This window comes from Haliotis rufescens, unplaced genomic scaffold (assembly GCF_023055435.1).
Source record: "Haliotis rufescens isolate VD_foot unplaced genomic scaffold, xgHalRufe1.0.p SCAF_54, whole genome shotgun sequence".
NCBI lineage: Eukaryota > Metazoa > Mollusca > Gastropoda > Lepetellida > Haliotidae > Haliotis > Haliotis rufescens.
In genome coordinates, this window is record NW_025964268.1 from 1,285,378 (window position 1) to 1,305,241 (window position 19,864).

Sequence of the window (19,864 nt, forward strand, 5' to 3'; positions counted from 1 at the left end):
CCAACTCCCTCCCTCCCTCCCTGACAGTAAGTTAAGCCAGCTCCCTCCCTCCCTCCCTGACAGTATGTTAAGCCAGCTCCCTCCCTCCTTCCCTGACAGTATGTTAAGCCAACTCCCTCCCTCCCTCCCTGACAGTAAGTTAAGCCAGCTCCCTCCCTCTCTCCCTGACAGTAAGTTAAGCCAGCTCCCTCCCTCCCTCCCTGACAGTAAGTTAAGCCAACTCCCTCCCTCCCTGACAGTAAGTTAAGCCAGCTCCCTCCCTCTCTCCTTCCCAGACAGTAAGTTAAGCCAGCTCCCTCCCTCCCTCCCTGACAGTAAGTTAAGCCAGCTCCCTCCCTCCCTCCCTGACAGTAAGTTAAGCCAACTCCCTCCCTCCCTGACAGTAAGTTAAGCCAACTCCCTCCCTCCCTGACAGTAAGTTAAGCCAGCTCCCTCCCTCTCTCCCTGACAGTAAGTTAAGCCAGCTCCCTACCTCCCTCCCTGACAGTAAGTTAAGCCAACTCCCTCCCTCGCTGACAGTATGTTAAGCCAGCTCCCTCCCTCCCTCCCTGACAGTAAGTTAAGCCAGCTCCCCCCTCCCTCCCTGACAGTAAGTTAAGCCAACTCCCTCCCTCCCTCCCTGACAGTAAGTTAAGCCAGCTCCCTCTCTCCCTGACAGTAAGTTAAGCCAACTCCCTCCCTCCCTGACAGTAAGTTAAGCCAACTCCCTCCCTCCCTGACAGTATGTTAAGCCAACTCCCTCCCTCTCTCCCTCCCTGACAGTAAGATTAGCCAACTCCCTCACTCCCTGACAGTAAGTTAAGCCTACTCCCTCCCTCCCTCCCCCCTCCCTCCCTCCCTCCCTGACAGTAAGTTAAGCCAACTCCCTCACTCCCTGACTGTATGTTAAGCCTACTCCCTCCCTACCTCCCTGACAGTATGTTAAGCCAGCTCCCTCCCTCCCTCCCTGACAGTAAGTTAAGCCAACTCCCTCCCTCCCTGACTGTATGTTAAGCCAACTCCCTCCCTCTCTCCCTCCCTGACAGTAAGTTAAGCCAACTCCCTCCCTCCCTGACAGTATGTTAAGCCTACTCCCTCCCTCCCTCCCTGACAGTAAGTTAAGCCAACTCCCTCCCTCCCTGACAGTATGTTAAGCCAGCTCCCTCCCTCTCTCCCTGACAGTAAGTTCAGCAAACTCCCTCCCTCCCTGACAGTAAGTTAAGCCAGCTCCCTCCCTCTCTCCCTCCCTCCCTCCCTCCCTGACAGTATGTTCAGCCAACTCCCTCCCTCCCTCCCTCCCTCCCTCCCTGACAGTATGTTCAGCCAGCTCCCTCCCTCCCTGACAGTATGTTCAGCCAACTCCCTCCCTCCCTCCCTGACAGTATGTTCAGCCAACTCCCTCCCTCCCTCCCTCCCTCCCTCCCTGACAGTATGTTCAGCCAGCTCCCTCCCTCCCTGACAGTATGTTCAGCCAACTCCCTCCCTCCCTCCCTCCCTGACAGTATGTTCAGCCAACTCCCTCCCTGACAGTAAGTTAAGCCAGCTCCCTCCCTCCCTCCCTGACAGTATGTTCAGCCAGCTCCCTCCCTCCCTCCCTGACAGTATGTTCAGCCAGCTCCCTCCCTCCCTGACAGTATGTTCAGCCAGCTCCTCCTCTGTGTGACAGGTAGATGATGAGGTGCTGGCCAAGCAGCTGCAGCAAGAGGAAGAGATGAATCTCAGGACCCGGCGGCGGCCACAGAAGAAACCTGTAGTGAGTACAGCTGTCATATCCAGCACAAAAATAATTAACTATTTCTCTGTCACATTGTTTGTTGAAACTGAATATTTATTTGAATTTTTTTTTTGTGGCGACACTACGCATCAGGACATTTTCATTATTTTATGAACTTTTCAAAGGACTTTCTTATTGTTACCTAATTATATATCTTGAGGACATATCAAATGACAATCGGTTCATGTCCTACAAATCCATCTTCCCAAGGCAAGGGAGTTAACTGACTATAAAAGTCAAGTTTCCACCCTTGCCAAACTAGGCTGGTATTATGGATTTTCATTTTGGCTGGACTAATGAGTCTATGCATAGTCCAATCAAAATCGCTCACTGAAATCGAAATCCGGTTAGTAAACTGTTGTGCAGATTTCAGTCGATTGCAGGATTTGCAAAGCATCTGCACCGCCAACTCGTCAACAGATATTTCCCAAGTCTTTTCATGATTTTAATCAAGGTGCTCACATGATTTGATGCATTTCGCGTGGTAAAACCTGTGTTATCACAATATAGATCTTGATTATCGATCAGATTGTCCTGAGTGGGCGCCACCATTTTGTATGAAACAAATGCAAGTGATACGAGAGGTGGAATCTGATTGGTCCATAGGAGAGGCTTAGAAGGGACATAACTCGTAATAACCACTGATGGCGCTACGATCGAGCCCAGGAATTCCAGGGTGGAAACTGGACTTTTACAGTCAGTTAACTCCCTTGCCTCGGGAAGATGTATATCTGGACACCTGTACATATGTCCATATACGGCATGACAAAGTACATTACTGGGTATCACCTGGAGATTCCACTGTAGGGAGACCAGGGAAGCCCAGGTCCCCGGGACTCCTTTGTTGGGGGGAACGGGGAATGTGTGGCCCTGCATCTGACCTTACATCTTACAAGGTTTTGTTTTGAACATATATACTCACTGGAGTGAACCAGGACATACCTTGTGATGCAGCCTCACATCATTACTGATACTCCTGGCTGATATGTTTTCACTGGCATTCACAGGGCTGAGAATCCAGCCAAACACAAATAGAGAATCTCTTGATATCAAATATGTCAACAGGAGTCACGAACAGTTTAAAACTCCGAGGCTTGCCGAGTTAGAGTTGGTCTTCAGCAACCCATGATTAACATGATCGGGTGGTCATACTCAGTGACTTGGTTGCATGTCATCCTACCCCTATCTCATGGTTCAGACTTGGTTATTGCTGGAATAGGTGCAGCATTTAACACCAAGCAAACAAACCTCAGATATTCTGGTGACGTCACCCTGTGTGGTGGCATATTGCCGTTATTATCACCTCATGCAACGTTGTAGGTCTTTGTTAAAGTATGGGAGTTATGATCACCATAGTGCTAGGAATGCTTTGTGGAACGAGGCCCTGATTGGCTGATTATGATGTCCGCCTGACACGACTTCCTGTAGATCATTTGTCAGTTCACGCAGAGATTTACCCATTCGGAATAAACAATACAGCGGCATTCAAAACACTCATTCCATCTTACATTAACATATTCAACGTAATAAGCGCCCAGGGCGCTCTCAAAATTAGAAATAGGGGGCTCTCATTAGAAAATAATTTTGGTGAAAGGGTTAAAAGTTCGTAAATTTCGTTCTTTATGCTTACAGTCTGAAATGATACAAAAGAAAAGTCTGTGCGTATTATACATGACAGATATGTTTTTCCAGAATTTAATTGCCCATAATTAAGGGTGCATTTAACACATGAGGGTGTATTATACATGAATAAATAAGTCTTGTGTACATTGATCAATCAGAAGGGTTCTAATTGGGATTGTTCACCAGCCAATATATGAGCAAATATCGCTGTGGGTGCTTATTAGAGTGGGGCGCTTATTATGTCGAATACGGTATATATGTGTTGCCATTGAGCTGGGTATGATTTATACAGTCAACTGATGGGCTGTTTCTTTGTGTCCTTGATAAGAAACCTCTGTGTATTTTTCCTGAATAATTACCCTGGAATTACAATTGTACCTAGATATTTTGCTCACTCCCTCACTCAGTGAATGTGTGACTTTGTTGTTCACAGGCCCCCAGGAAACCCAAAGAAAAGAAAGAAAGGAAAGGTATTATCTTCAGTTGATTTTCTTTCTTTCTCTTTGTTTTGCTCACCTTGACTGAAGATTCATGTGAGCATTTGTCATAAAGACTGCATCATTCTTTGGCTAATGATGCTAATGAGCTGGGAGAAATAATAATGAAAGGCACAACTAGGATTGTGAGTAGGTTCTGCAATCTAACATGGGGCTTCATGACAGTGGAAAGCTGGAAAGTTCCTGTTTGTGTCAACAGACAACATGCATACTACTTATATTATAAATCAGGGGAAGGTGGTAAGCGTCATGGTCAGGAATTGAGTCTAAATGTGATCACCGTGTACGAGAACATAAGAGGTTATGGATCTGCTTGTGGTATTCCAGACTCATGCTAGAACACTGAGGTACCATGCTGCAGTTTAATATGAATACCCCTCAGACACAGTGTACTGACTCCGAGTCCTTGAGTCCTACTCTTAATGCCAAGCGCCAGTCAGATCAACAACAAGTACCACCACCGTCTTTCCTGGCAGACACTCTATCCATTAGGCCATGGAGATGGGGTTATGTGAAGGATTGGCGATGAGCTGTGATATTGTTATAGTGTTAAACCACTCACTCACTCACTCACTCACTCACTCACTCACTCACTCACTCACTCACTCACTCACTCACTCACTCACTCACTCACTCACTCACTCACTCACTCACTCACTCACTCACCCACCCACCCACTCACTCACTCACTCACTCACTCACTCTTGCTTCAGGAACATCCATGTACAGCACTCACTCACTCACTCACTCACTCACTCACTCACTCACTCACTCACCCACCCACCCACCCACCCACCCACCCACCCACCCACTCACTCACTCACTCACTCACTCACTCACTCACTCACTCACTCACTCTTGCTTCAGGAACATCCATGTACAGCACTCACTCACTCACTCACTCACTCACTCACTCACTCACTCACTCTTGCTTCAGGAACATCCATGTACAGCACTCACTCACTCACTCACTCACTCACTCACCCACCCACCCACCCACTCACTCACTCACTCACTCACTCACTCACTCACTCACTCACTCACTCACTCACTCTTGCTTCAGGAACATCCATGTACAGCACTCACTCACTCACTCACTCACTCACTCACTCACTCACTCACTCTTGCTTCAGGAACATCCATGTACAGCACTCACTCACTCACTCACTCACTCACTCACTCACTCACTCACTCACTCACTCTTGCTTCAGGAACATCCATGTACAGCACTCACTCACTCACTCACTCACTCACTCACTCACTCACTCTTGCTTCAGGAACATCCATGTACAGCACTCACTCACTCACTCACTCACTCACTCACTCACTCTTGCTTCAGGAACATCCATGTACAGCACTCACTCACTCACTCACTCACTCACTCACTCTTGCTTCAGGAACATCCATGTACAGCAAGCCGTGTCAGCTGTCACCGGAGCTGGCTGCTGTCATTGGTCAGGACCAGGTAGGACAAGTGTTGTGCTGATATCTGTTCAAAATAAACTGCACATGTATGCAGTGCTTGTTGGTTTCAACTGGTTACAAATACAAAATGGAAAGCAAAAAATGTATGTTTTTGGTTTGAAAACAGATCAAACTTGTATTGGTCCTATTTTTTCACAGGTACATGTATGTTTCCCAACTGTTTATGTCCTGTGTTTCAGTTGTCTCGGCATGAAATAGTGAAGCGGATGTGGGAGGTGATGAGGGAGCGAGAACTGCAGGTAGGCATCCGTAGACCCGTGAAGATCCGGGTTAGAAAAGGTCTGTCTGCAACAACCCATGCTTGTTGTAAGAGGCAGCGAACAGGGTCAGGCTCACTGACTTGGTTGATGCTTGTCATGGTGTCCCAAATACGTGGATCAATGCTCATGATATCAATCACTGGATTGTCTGGTCCAGACTCGATTATTTACAGACCGCTGTCATTTGGCTGGAGTATTTCTGAGTGCGGCGTTTAACAACAAACAAACATGAAGTAACATACTTGCTTACATACATGATTGTATATTAGATGGAGAATAACAAACAAACACACAAACATCAACAGTTAACACTCCTTTGTTTGTCTGACCTCCTTGGTGTCACAAAATGTCACATGTGTATTCAGGGAACATTCGGAACATTTTTTGGCATGTTCTTTGTTTTATCAATTTTAAACTGATTTTTATTAATGCATTGTTGTGTATATTGTTTTATAGACCTGTAGGCTCTAATGACTTGTGTTTCAGGATCCCAAGAATAAACAATTTATGGTTTGTGACGAAGAACTACAAAAGATATTTGGTAATTATTCTCTTCATATCGATAGTCTTTTTTCTATGAAATAGTGTTCTTATGTTCTCATGGCCACATACGGAGATGTACCTTTTGACTGAACAAGCTGAATATTATATTTATAAATGTGTTACCATGGTAACTGAGTGACAATGAGGGTACCTCCCACACTGATCAGCTCAGTAACCAGTAATTGAGTTTAGTATCAAATTGAGAATCTGCAGCCAGTTTGAGATTTATTCAAAACCATGTTTGAACTGTTGATCCCTGGTCATCAGACCGATGAAGATCTGGGGTAGAATAGATCTTCAGCAACCCATGCTTGTCGCAAGAGGCGAATAATGGGATCAGGTGGTCAGGCTCGCTGACTTGGTTGATGCATGTCATCATATCCAAATTGCGTGGATCGAAGCTCATGATATCAATCACTGGATGGTCTGGTCCAGACTTGATTATTTACAGACAGTCGTCATATAGCTGGAATATTGCTGAATGCTGCGTTAAACAACAAACAAACAAATCTGGTCATCAAATGTTGATAATAGGCACAGAACATAGTGTCAACCCTTGTGTTTGTGTGGCAGGCAGGAAGCGGGTTCGGATGTTCGGGATGATGAAGTGGTTGACCAAACACATCAGAAGCATGGATGACCTTGAGTGAAGCAGCAGTGAATCTACATGAAGGTAGACCCTACTGATTAGACCTAATCTAGACCCAACTGAACATGGGTTAGACCCTGCTGAACATGGGCTAGACCCTGCTAAATCAGGGTTAGACCCTGCTGCACATGGGTTAGACCCTACTGAACATAGGTTAGACCCTGCTGAACATCGGCTAGACCCTGCTGAAGATTGGTTAGACCCTGCTGAACCGGGGTTAGACCCTGCTGAACCAGGGTTAGACCCTGCTGAACCAGGGTTAGACCCTGCTGAACTTGGGTTAGACCCTGCTGAACATGGGCTAGACCCTGCTGAACATGGGTTAGACCCTGCTGAACATGGGTTAGACCCTGCTGAACATGGGCTAGACCCTGCTGAACCGGGGTTAGACCCTGCTGAACTTGGGTTAGACCCTGCTGAACATGGGTTAGACCCTGCTGAACATGGGCTAGACCCTGCTGAACATGGGTTAGACCCTACTGAACATGGGTTAGACCCTGCTGAACATGGGCTAGACCCTGCTGAACCGGGATTAGACCCTGCTGAACTTGGGTTAGACCCTGCTGAACATGGGTTAGACCCTACTGAACATGGGTTAGACCCTGCTGAACATGGGCTAGACCCTGCTGAACATGGCTTAGATCCTACTGAACATTCATTAGACTCTACTAAACATGCTGAGTGCGGCGTTTAACAACAAACCAACCATCCAAACTCGACATGAGGTTGAACTCACCTGAACATGGGTTAGACCCTACTATATGTTGGTTAGACCTGGCCATGTGTTGGACCACTCTGACCATACTTAGACCTTTCTGAACATGTCTTAGATCATACTGAACCCAACTCATTTACTCCCTCAAATAGTTGAAAGTCTGCTCAGAAAGTTAGCTCTATGAACTTTTTATACTGTTAAAGATAATTGTTGTGGTCTTGATGTCCCATTACCAACCCTGCTTGTCTAGATGTCCCAATACCCACCCTGCTTGTCTAGATGTCCCAATACCCACCCTGCTTGTCTAGATGTCCCAATACCCTCCCTGCTTGTCTAGATGTCCCAATACCCTCCCTGCTTGTCTAGATGTCCCAATACCCTCCCTGCTTGTCTAGATGTCCCAATACCCACCCTGCTTGTCTAGATGTCCTAATACCCACCCTCCTTGTCTATGTGTCCCAATACCCTCCCTGCTTGTCTAGATGTCCCAATACCCACCCTGCATGTCTTGATGTCCCAATACCTGACCTGCTTGTCTAGATGTCCCAATACCCACCCTCCTTGTCTAGATGTCCCAATACCCACCCTCCTTGTCTAGATGTCCCAATACCCTCCCTGCTTGTCTAGATGTCCCAATACCCACCCTCCTTGTCTAGATGTCCCAATACCCACCCTGCTTGTCTAGATGTCCCAATACCCACCCTGCTTGTCTAGATGTCCCAATACCCACCCTCCTTGTCTAGATGTCCCAATACCCACCCTGCTTGTCTAGATGTCCCAATACCCACCCTCCTTGTCTAGATGTCCCATATCCACCCTGCTTGTCTAGTTGTGTAGATGTCCCAATAACCACCCTGCTTGTCTAGATGTCCCAATACCCACCTTGCTTGTCTAGATGTCCCAATACTCACCCTGCTTGTCTAGATGTCCCAATCTTGTAGTATGTCTTGAACCAAGGACAATTTCATATATACTTGCAATGAAGTCAGGATCACAAGTTTTGTTTTATTTTTTGTCATATCAGTTTATTCTTCTCTTCAATTTCTGTTTCAGATTGTGTAACTAGTTGCTTTTTAAGTGAATGAGTGCGATGGACAAGACACCTGTTGAAGACGCTGTGAGTGACCTGCACAAGTTGGTCGTTCAGTACCATTTCAGTTGTGTAACCATGGTTACAGTGCACTTCAATTGTGTTGCCATGGTCACTACATATTCAGTTGTGTTGCCATGGTTACAGTGCACTTGTTGAACTGTGTGAACATTGGACTTGTTGTGAAATGCTATCACAACTAATTACATCATATGCTAATTTTTATCATGTGCCATGTGAAGGTCTATTTTTCTGACGTTAGATGAAGAGTGGTATTTTCTTATTGAACCATGTTGGTGGTTAAACACGTCTGATAACATCATGGAAATGGTTGTATCAAAGATTTCTTCTCAGTCTCATGTAATTTTGAAAGAAATTAGTCCGTTGAGGTTTTATCATTGAGGAAAAAACACCCTAGTTTTAATTGCATCACAAATATGAACAATGTAGCACAATTTTGAGACAACTTTTCGCTGAAATTTACAAGCATACATTTCATTGTCTGTTGTGTTGTAGCAGAGACTATTTCAATGGATAGAAAATTTGGGCAAACATTCATCGTGTGTTGAAAAAGTTGCAAGGGCATTTGAATTTCAGAAACCCCATTTCTGTCTACCAGTGAGGAAAAGGTTTTTTACTTTCAAACCAGTTCATTCCAGGTTGTTTTGCATGTGGAAATGTTTTTGGGAACGCTGTTGTGTTGACTATGCTCCTGGATACATGTTAAGCATTATTCCTCTTCATCCCCCCCCCATTGTCCAGTCTATTGTATCTCCAGCATCTTATGATATATACCACGGACCCATTCACCATCATAGCTTTGTATTGACAAGGTTCGTTCAAGCTTGAAAAGGCCTTTGAATTTAAGTTCCCTCTTGAAAGGCCTTGATTTTTAGTGTCAACCTTGAAAAGACGTGAAAATCACCAAAATAACTTGAAATGCCTTACATTTGTACAAAATGACACAACTTTGTTTAAAAAAGTATTAAATCACACAAAAATAATAGTTATATACCAAGGATGTTTAAGTGTGGTTTATCTCAGTGAGTTAACTGACTGTAAAAGTCCAGTTTCCACCTTTGCCGAACTAGGCTGGAATTACTGGGCTCGATAGTAGCGCCACCAGTGGCTATTATCAGTTATGTCCCTTCTAAGCCTCTCCTATGGACCAATCAGATTCCACGTCTCGGATCACTTGCCATTGCTTCACATAAAATGGTGGCCCCTGGTCAGGACAATCTGATCGATAATCATATATTGTGATAAAACGTGTCTTACATCGTGAAATGCATCAAATCATGTGAGCACCTTGATTAAAAACATGAAAAGATTTGGAAAATAACTGCTGACAATGAGTTGGTGGTGCACACGCTTTGCAAATCCTGCAATCGACAGTTAACAAACCGGTTTTCAATTTCGGTGCGCGATTGTGATTGGACTATGCATTGACTCGTTAGTCCAGCAAAATTGTAACTCCATAATACGAGCCAAGTTCAGCAAGGGTGGAAACTGGACTTTTATAGTCAGTTATCTCTCTTGCCTCGGGAAGATGAAAAACTATTGCCGTGGAACAGTTACAAAATATGCCATTAGATGATCAATTTCAGTTATTTCACATTGAGTATAAGGGTTTTACATAGTCTTGTGACAATGGGATTCATAATGACTCACCACCTACTTTGGGGGGATCATTTTCTAAATTTTGGAGTCGTTTAAAATGAATTGATACCCTGCTATTTTTTTACTTGCCCCGACAATCTTGTTTGCTGTCAAATACAGTAGACTGCAGTAGATGCTAGACAGAAATACGCCCAGCTGATTGGATGGTGTGTTGTCATGCCAGTTACACATTGCGACAGCGATCCATTGAACTGTCGAAATTCCAAGTTCCTACCTTATGAAAGTTATTTCAGTCTCATTTAAGTTATTAGATTTGTTGTTTTTTTAAACAACTGGTGGAGCAACAGTCAGTGTCTCTAAAAAATATTGTAAATAATCAGTCTTAATTTAGATTTCCTTGGCAAATTCTTTGTGTCGATTATGACATGTATCAAGAACTTTTTCGAGTATTTCAAGAACTTATTGTGTCAGATACACAAGAATTACGTATCATAAAACCTTGAATATGTCACACATTAAAGAAATTTGTCAGAAAATCAATAGAGTTTTTAAAAAGAAGCTATTTTATGTGGAAATTTACAGTCAGCAGTGACATTTTCCCAGGTGTGTATGCCCCTCGTGAAGGCCAGTTTGTCATCCATTCATCGTGTCATCTCCAGCCCCAACACTTGTGCCATAGTCTACCAGTTACAGCGTGTCATCCATTCATCGTGTCATCTCCAGCCCCAACACTTGTGCCATAGTCTACCAGTTACAGCGCTGTCATCCATTCATTGTGTCATCTTCATCTTCATTGGCCATATGCCGAGGGCATTTAACATTAATTTTACATGATCTCACAAAAAGGTTTTATTATACAAATGGATGAATGTCATTATTGAAACAGACAAATGTTTATTTTGAGACGTTTTGGGGACATTTTTATTCTTTGTGTAGGGTGTAGCAAAATCTTTTTCCTCTATCCTTTGACATGTAAAATGTATTCAGTTTGAAACTAATTTAGGTGTGACGGACTCATTGCATGCAGTTATCTCCCTTTGCATATTATACATTTTCATCAGAATGTTCACTTGTCGCAGTGGAAAGAAAGACAAGAATGAAAAAAACATTCAGTATTTCCTCATTATTCACTGCACACAGTCATGAAGCATTTCATTTGCTACTTAGGGTTTAAGTGTTTTATTTTTATTTTTTGTATGGAAAATAGTCTGACATGGGATTGGGACTCCCGGGGACAGAACTTGATTACTATTGATACTATTCCTACAAAATGATTTCCACATATTGAGCTAGAGGTGATGTGTCTTCTGTTGGTAAGGAAAGACATTTCGACTTTGACCTTTTCAGTGAGTGACAAATGAAGGGTGATTTTCTGAAAGCTATGTTAAGACACTTCAGCTTTTGTTCATTACCCAATCATATTGAATTAAGATATTTTGCTACAATTTAACACCTCCCTTCATCACATTTCTTGCAAACCCTTCTAAAATCTCCGAAGGTGGAAGTGAAGATTCGGAACAACATACCTGATTTCTGATCTTGAAAACATATGTGAACAGACAGTTCTGTATGGAGAATAATAAAGGTCACTCGTCTTGTGGATACATGTCATTTCTTAGCGACCTGCCATATACACCAAGAAGGGGAATAGTACTTACAGGGAACATTTCTTTTGTGAGGATTTAAGTTTCCAAATGAGACCGAGACAGAGGTGGTGTAGAAATACGCAGAAACACAGTACCTTTAAAATCAGATGTTTTACACCAATGCTGTACCTCTCTGGTGGGAGGTCACTGCCATAGGAATTTGTGTCCGGTGAACTTTCTAATCAGCCAATGAGTGTTGAGACTTTTAAATGAGATGGGAAGAAACTGTGAGATCAAGTTTGCCCCCAAACCCACACATCCATCATTTTAATTTGAAGATCAAGGTTTGCTCGTGGTCCACCTGCCGTTACTGACCCATGGAGAGATTGCCAGATGGCACCTTGGGGACAGGCAGTTTCATATTGTTTATTGGTGGCTGGGGGGCTGGAGACTCGATATTTGTTCAGCTACAGCTGCAAAACCAGATATATTTTTATATGAGCCAAAATGGTTTTTTTCTAGTAAGCACTTTGCATCAATGTAATTTTTGTGGCAGACAATTTCTTCCTTTTCCAACAATATGAAGCATAATTATTTTTGTCAAGCATTTTTAGGGATAGTTTATTTTATTTTATAAAACCCCAGCCCGAATCAAGATGAAGCTAGTATTGTTTGATGCAAATAAGAATTGGCCAAACATTAACATGAACAAGCCTATATATCAGATGCAGTAAGATAGGCAATTAGGAAACTTATATTGAGTGAAACTATGCAGTGAAACTGTTTACTTCAAAATAAGAGCATAACTTGAATCTCCAATGGGTCCACCATTTAATACTCTCGGGGATACCTGGGATCTTTTGTCAGAGACAGATTTTCTTCAAAATACACAATTTATAATATTCTTGGGAGGTTTTTCTTGGACCAAACAGGATATTTTATCACTGCTTCAAAACACTTAATTTCAATCTGTGGAAGGAGACGATGGGGTAGCCCAGTGGTTAAAGTGATCATTCGTTACGCCTAAGACCCGGGTTCGATTCCCTACATGGGTACCATGTGTGAAGCCCATTTCTGGTGTCCCCCGCCGTGATATTGCTGGAATATTGCTAAAAGCGGCATAAAACAATACTCACTCACTCTTTTGAGTGACATAAACATAAAAGCAGTTGTAAACATTCCTTCCGATCATTCGTATCATTTCCAATCTTGTAGGTCTAGGAACAAAGGACTGTCCTCAACGAAGTTTGACGCCACGTCCGTGAATGTTTCGTGTTTCCAACATGCTGGATACCTGTCCTGTTGTAACAGCGGTGTATCCTCTGTCCCGGATGTCTGCTGGTATTTGTATTTTTGTATGCTGCCCTTTCTCAGTACAATCCCAGTGACCCTATCTTTGGCAAGTGGACAAATCGTAGGGATTCCAAGATTAAAATTATAATACTAAAATACGTCCCCATGAACCTATGCTGATCGTAAGCGCCGACTTAATGAATGGGTGGAGGGTATTTACATGACCTGCATACCCTGACCGTGTGGATCGTTACACACAACATCCTAAAAAAAGTGAAACACTACTGTATCTAAGGTTCCTTCCTTTAATTGTGTCCTTGTTACCATGGTTACAGCCCTCAGTGTATCTCATGGTGCTGTCAGAACATTCGTGAAGTAAGGGACTGTTTTTCCTCACTGTGGAATACCCTCAGTTTTCCCCCATCCTAAACTCCATGTTGGATTCATAGAAATATTGCTTGAAGTATTTTTTTTTATCAGGGAATACTGAAGTCATTGAAGTGATTATGGCATTATATACGGCTAGTTTTAAATTGTAGTTAACACTTCCAATGACGATGTTGATGATATGAATCTAGTTAAAAAGTGTAGTTAACGATGATGATGATGATGATGATGATGATGATGATGATATTGTATGGTACATGTTACTCATTTTCATGTATATTTTGCATTATGGTACATACTTTCATATAGTCATGCAAGATATGATACTCACCGATTGTCGCTATATACAAGGTGTGCAATAGCACCTGACGTCGTACAGTCAACAAGTGTGGCGTGTTTTGATGGGCTTGGCATCTATCTGTATTGCAATGCTTTAACATTTCTGAACTTACTGCATCTTTGATGCTGGGGTTGAACAGGGATAAGTTGCTAGGTTTCAGTCATGTCTTGAACCTCTGATGTATATCATAAGTTCTTTAAAATTTGGGGGGTTACTACTTACCATTATATACTATATATGAGGTCAATACCTGTTTTTATAAACCCTGAAAAAAACACTTTAGACAGAGGACTTAATATGTATGCTTTTTCGGGTCCATACATAACTGGTATTGACCTCATATATAGTCTATAATTGTTTTAATATATAATAAAAAGACAAAAGCAGATTCAATATATCAAAGTATGTTAGCTACAATAACGTCATGAGGTTCCAACAAACCGAGATATCTGATTGGAATACCAGTCCTGGGTAATCAGACCTGACTGGAGTCCATATGTGTTTCTGCCAAATGACATGTGACCACTTCTCGGCCAATAAATATGGCCGAAGTCTTTGCATTATTTAATAGTACATTCCTGAATGCCCCTTTTCAACTGATTCGAACATGCATCCAGTTTTAGGTCGACTGAGAGAGTTATTCTAGCTATGCAGGCTTGAAATGTAGTTTGGTGATGGGTGTCAAGAGCAGTGAAATATTTTAACTTCTTAGCTTTTTGTTACGAGGACATGAATAACAGCTTTTTACACTTTTAGTTTGATTTCATAGACAGAAATAAGCAGAATCTGCTAACTGTAGTATGTTTTTTCTTAAGTTTTTCAAAAATATCGTTTACCATGTCAAAGTGTCTGTTGTCGAGATTTTTATTTTGTCTAAGTGTTGTCCTTATTTGATTTTACTGAAGGTATGTCCTCTGTCGTTATTGCTTGTTCAGTTGTATTTTGGGTGTTTTGTGCATTTACAGAAATCTGTAGAAAATGTACATTTGTACAATATATGTAGACAAGACACCTTCCATATGTTGAATAAACACGCATTTATTTCTAAAGTTTTACCAAAGCTGAAGAAACTAGTCAAATAGAGGTTAATGTCAATGATAAAAATCAAACTGTGTAACATGGATGTGCAGAGGTGGCAATAACAGAACACGTGTGAAGGGAAGGGTTGTCTTGATTGGCAGTGGTGTGACCCCAGACGCTTATACTTCACACTGCACCTTTTGGTACTCAGCCATGCTTGGTTCCATTGAGTGCAACATTCTCCGATTATATCCTTGAGCAGTCGGTGCCATACCAAAGTGTAAAACTCTGAGATCCAAGATTCTGGTAAAGACCTTTTGATTACATGCAGCTTTGTTTTGTTTTGCTGTTACAAATCTGGGAGAAATAAAGACAAATGAAAGAACTTCACCTGCTGCTGGAATATTTCTTTGACTGACAAGCCAGAGTTACTTCCCTTCCCTTGTCAAAATAATTTTTTAGTTTTTTTCTTGAAAATTATTGCAAGGGAAGAAACAAATATGTTTACATTTTAATTTCCCTTTCTGTTGAGTTGTAAGGAATCTGTTAGGAATCTGTATAAAAAAATGTGATTGAGCATCAGGTTATTTGTCCTGACTTGCCAGAAAGAATACTCACATTATTTCCCTTCTGTAACTCGCTGTGCAGAGTTGTGTCCCTTAGGCATACCAGAAACCTATGGCCATGGGTTGGAGTCCTTTGTTTACCGTGATTGTGTTTCTAGGTTTATCAGCACCATACCCATGCTTGCAGGTTTCACCAAAGAGCTAAATGTCCACATCTTCATCTCTTGGGGCTTTCCTCCCATATCAAGTTGGCATGCTGTTGTAATATGACTAAAGTACTGTTCAGAGCAGCAGGAGCCCCATTCAGACTAATATCATGACAACATACCCTGAATGTCAACATTTGGATATATACAGAGATTTATATTGAATATTCTGTAGTGTTTGTCAAATTTGTGCGTCATCCTTGTATCCACTTGCTGTCATTAGATTTCTGCAAAAAGTAACGATACTTTTGTGTACATATGTGTCTTTTTAATATGTAGCGCCAAAAGGCAACATTGACATCTATATATTTTTGTTTACCATTATGGCATGTGTATTGTTATAATGAATTAGACTTTGTACGCCTCTGCTTAGAACAGGCTTATTGCTTTGTTATCCCGTTGGGCAGATTTGTACACTGTGTTTCAGATTAAAAATGCATGATTTTTGTATTAATCAAAATATTTCTGCTCGAGGGACTTGGAAAATGTCTACTGTCAAAATGTGAAAGAGTAGATTAGATTTGAATAAACATTTTACTGATCTAATAATATTTTCTTATTTGTATAATCTCAACACAAATGGAAAATATTGCAATATTGTTGCTTCTCCATTGTTCTTCTTTCTGGAGTGAATTAGGTAATACCTTATTATGTTATGTTAGTGATATTCAACTTTATAGGTTAACCATGGTGTCTGGAAGTAACAGGGAGATAATGTTGGCATCTGGGAGACAAAGGGAGATAATGTTGGCATCTGCAAGACAAAGGGAGTTAATGTTGGCATCTTGGAGACAAAGGGAGATAATGTTGGCATCTGCAAGACAAAGGTAGATAATGTTGGCATCTGGAAGACAAAGGGAGATAATGTTGGCATCTTGGAGACAAAGGGAGATAATGTTGGCATCTGGAAGACAAAGGGAGATAATGTTGGCATCTGGAAGACAAAGGGAGATAATGTTGGCATCTGGAAGACAAAGGGAGATAATGTTGGCATCTGGGAGACAAAGGGAGATAATGTTGGCATCTGGGAGACAAAGGGAGATAATGTTGGCATCTGGAAGACAAAGGGAGATAATGTTGGCATCTTGGAGACAAAGGGAGATAATGTTGGCATCTGGGAGACAAAGGGAGATAATGTTGGCATCTGCGAGACAAAGGGAGATATGTTGGCATCTGGAAGACAAAGGGAGATAATGTTGGCATCTGGGAGACAGGGAGATAATGTTGGCATCTGGGAGACAGGGAGATAATGTTGGCATCTGGAAGACAAAGGGAGATAATGTTGGCATCTTGGAGACAAAGGGAGATAATGTTGGCATCTGGGAGACAAAGGGAGATAATGTTGGCATCTGCGAGACAAAGGGAGATATGTTGGCATCTGGAAGACAAAGGGAGATAATGTTGGCATCTGGAAGACAAAAGCAGATAATGTTGGCATCTGAAAGACAAAGGCAGAAAATGTTAGCATCTGGGAGACAGAGGGAGATAATGTTGGCATCTGGGAGACAGAGGGAGATAATGTTGGCATTTGTAACACAAAAACAAATGTTTTCTCATTGACATCAAAAGTTACATTATATTGTTTTTTTTGAAAATAGTAAAGGATTCAACAAACATGACATGACATGAATGCAGACTGGTCTTATAGCTGTAATAAAATCACAAAGTTAAGCTAGCTTATCCAGTTCCTTTTCCAAGTACAGGAAGCAAAACATACCAACCCCATTTCCGCACCAAATGTCACTTGCTTGAAAATATCTGTGATCACATTCAGCATAAGTCAGCATCTTAAAAAGACCTCTAAATATTGAAAAACAAGGTCAATTTTAAGTACTGGATGGATGTAAATTTAAAAAGACATTAAACATCTTACACAATTTCATCTAATCACAGCTGCCAAATTGCTCAATCTGCACTCAATCTTCACAAAAACTGCTGGCCGAAGGACTGATGTTGATTTGATGTAATAGAATCTCAAAGGAAGAACGTTGCCCACAATATCAATCCCTGGATTATCTGGCCCAGACTTGATAATTTACAGGCGGCCATTATATACCATAGCTGAAATATTGCATTGTAAGAGAACAAATAAAATATGTCTTTTGAATGCTATGATCAATATGATCATTCATATTTTTGGAGCACGTCCTCTGGTGGCACATGGTCCTGTGCACAGCGTTCAGGTCACAAATCAGGTGAATTTCAATGTTGGTCACAGAGTGTAGTTGGATGGGTGACTGAATTTGGAATTTGGGGCTTTGGTCCTGCCCCACACTGAAGCACATATAGCATGTGCCTCTTTCGGCAAGTGACTGTTGTCGAAATATGCCTCAGATAACCCAGCAGTGAATGGGTACCCGGTAGGATGAGATGGTTATGTGACCGTTAGCCTAGCGCCTCCCAAGCAGCTTGAGTTGTCTACTCCTTAGTGAGTGGATGAAGAAAATTGAGTGCACACTAATGCATTGACTGGGGTAATTAATAAAGTCAGCACTTTCAGCATATCCATTTATTGTTTTATTTATTGCAATAAATTTACACAAATGATTTTATGTGCAAATTGAAAGAAAATTAAAGGAGGCAGGATAACAACCGGAAGTCATCCACTGGATTTTAAAGTTGGTTTTGAAGTTGCCATTAGTTTTGACACATCATTATCATATTCTAATGGCTGTCAACTAGCCTTGACTTCGGACATGATCAAGTACTTAAGTGTGGCTGATACAAGTGAAAGAGACCAATTTTCCTAAGTATGAGCAAGTCACGTTGTCAGGGTTACATGTAAATCGTGGCTATTTTCTGCTATAAAAAAAATAACGTTACAAATATTAAAAAGTCCATGACCCAGGATGACTTTTTTGCCACTTGTATGTGCTTATTTTACGGGAGAAAATAAACTTTAGTCAAAGACTTGCTGTTATCATATCTTACAAAAAAATCATTCTTAAGATATGTATTATAAGTTGTGGCTGCAACATGAATGGTCCATGTGGTTATGCGTCCCACGTTAGGCTAAGCTAAGACGGGATGCATAAGATCCCTCGTGATACTGCTACAACAAATTTATCTTACTGATATGTTTTTATCTGCCATAGTAAAAGAATTAAAACAAATTCAAAATTGATAGAAAACAGCTGTTCAATTGAGCTGAGGTTTTGACTCAGAAATTTTTTTGCTTCAAAGCTGGGTACAAGGGATGTATTCTCCCACTCAGAAATCCATGTACAGTGTCTTCTTCATGGCGGGGTATAAGGGATTTATTTCCCTTCAAGACAGGATACATTATTAGTTGTAGCAGTAACGAGGGGTACATGTGGTTTTGTGCATCCCACGTTTTATATTATAGGTTTTATACCACGAGCTGGAGATGCATAAAACCACCCCTTGTACCCCTCCTTTTACTGCTACAATGAATTTATCTTACATGACAAGTTTCAATATGACATTGTAAAAGAATTAAACAAGTTCAAAATTAGCTGTTAGGTTGAGCTGAGGTTAAATGTGTTTGTCACATGGCTCAGAAACAGCGTGCGGCTATTTGCTTTCAAAGCAGGAAATAAGTTCTCTTAGTCTTGTCTGTAGCGGGTTATGAGATTTATTCTCATGCTGAGAAATTCATTTCCCTCCAAGGCAGGATACATAATATTTTATCAAGATCACGTGAATCAATCAGATCTCTTCATTCTTAAGTTATATATATCTCCTGTGGAAGCCAGTTTTGAATGATTAAATAAAATATATTGAGCTAAGCAAATGTATATGTATCTTTATTTTGACAAAGCCATACCCTCTGTAAAACAAAAATCAATAAGCTAATGTTATTAAAGCCATAGATTTACCTGCTCGGAGTGTTTGGACTGCAGAGTTTCAGCAGAGAAGCTTGGCTGCAAGAGTTCTCTCCCTTTGACCATGATGGGACGCTGAATTTGCCCGGGACGTCATTATTCATAAATAATGGTTTCAATTTGAGTGACAGCTGTGTCACTTGTTGTGATAATGTTGGGAATTGTCACAGTGTGCACACAATACTGGCCTTGTTTGGATAGACACACTCCACAGACTATTGCCAAAGGCAAGGTATTTTCGTAACATCTGTCAACATTTCAAGAATAATATTTTGAGGTTGTTTAGGGCCAAGAGAGATGATGGATAATAAATACAGAAACAAAAATAATGTTGATGCTAATGAATCTTTCCTTGTAATCTTAATGTAAGATATCTATTGTTGCTA

General features: G+C 41.5%; 1 protein-coding gene across 2 annotated transcripts in view; it reads left to right on the forward strand.

The window, feature by feature from the left end:
- The window catches only part of LOC124138465 (glutamic acid-rich protein-like), a 102,664-nt gene that overhangs the window by 8,613 nt on the left and 74,187 nt on the right, over window positions 1-19,864 (forward strand). Inside the window, exons 6-12 of one of the 2 annotated variants that reach the window (XR_007218569.1) lie at window positions 1,646-1,732; window positions 3,810-3,846; window positions 5,271-5,338; window positions 5,538-5,597; window positions 6,105-6,159; window positions 6,735-6,834; window positions 8,579-8,642. Coding sequence is in view for 1 of the 2 variants with exons in the window: in XM_046505104.2 (XP_046361060.1) it covers window positions 1,646-1,732; window positions 3,810-3,847; window positions 5,272-5,338; window positions 5,538-5,597; window positions 6,105-6,159; window positions 6,735-6,811 (384 nt within the window). In the remaining variant the exon portion in view is untranslated. Of the gene's footprint in view, window positions 1-1,645; window positions 1,733-3,809; window positions 3,848-5,270; window positions 5,339-5,537; window positions 5,598-6,104; window positions 6,160-6,734; window positions 6,835-8,578; window positions 9,011-19,864 lie in introns of those variants that run through there. The other variant, XM_046505104.2, reaches the window with a different exon arrangement.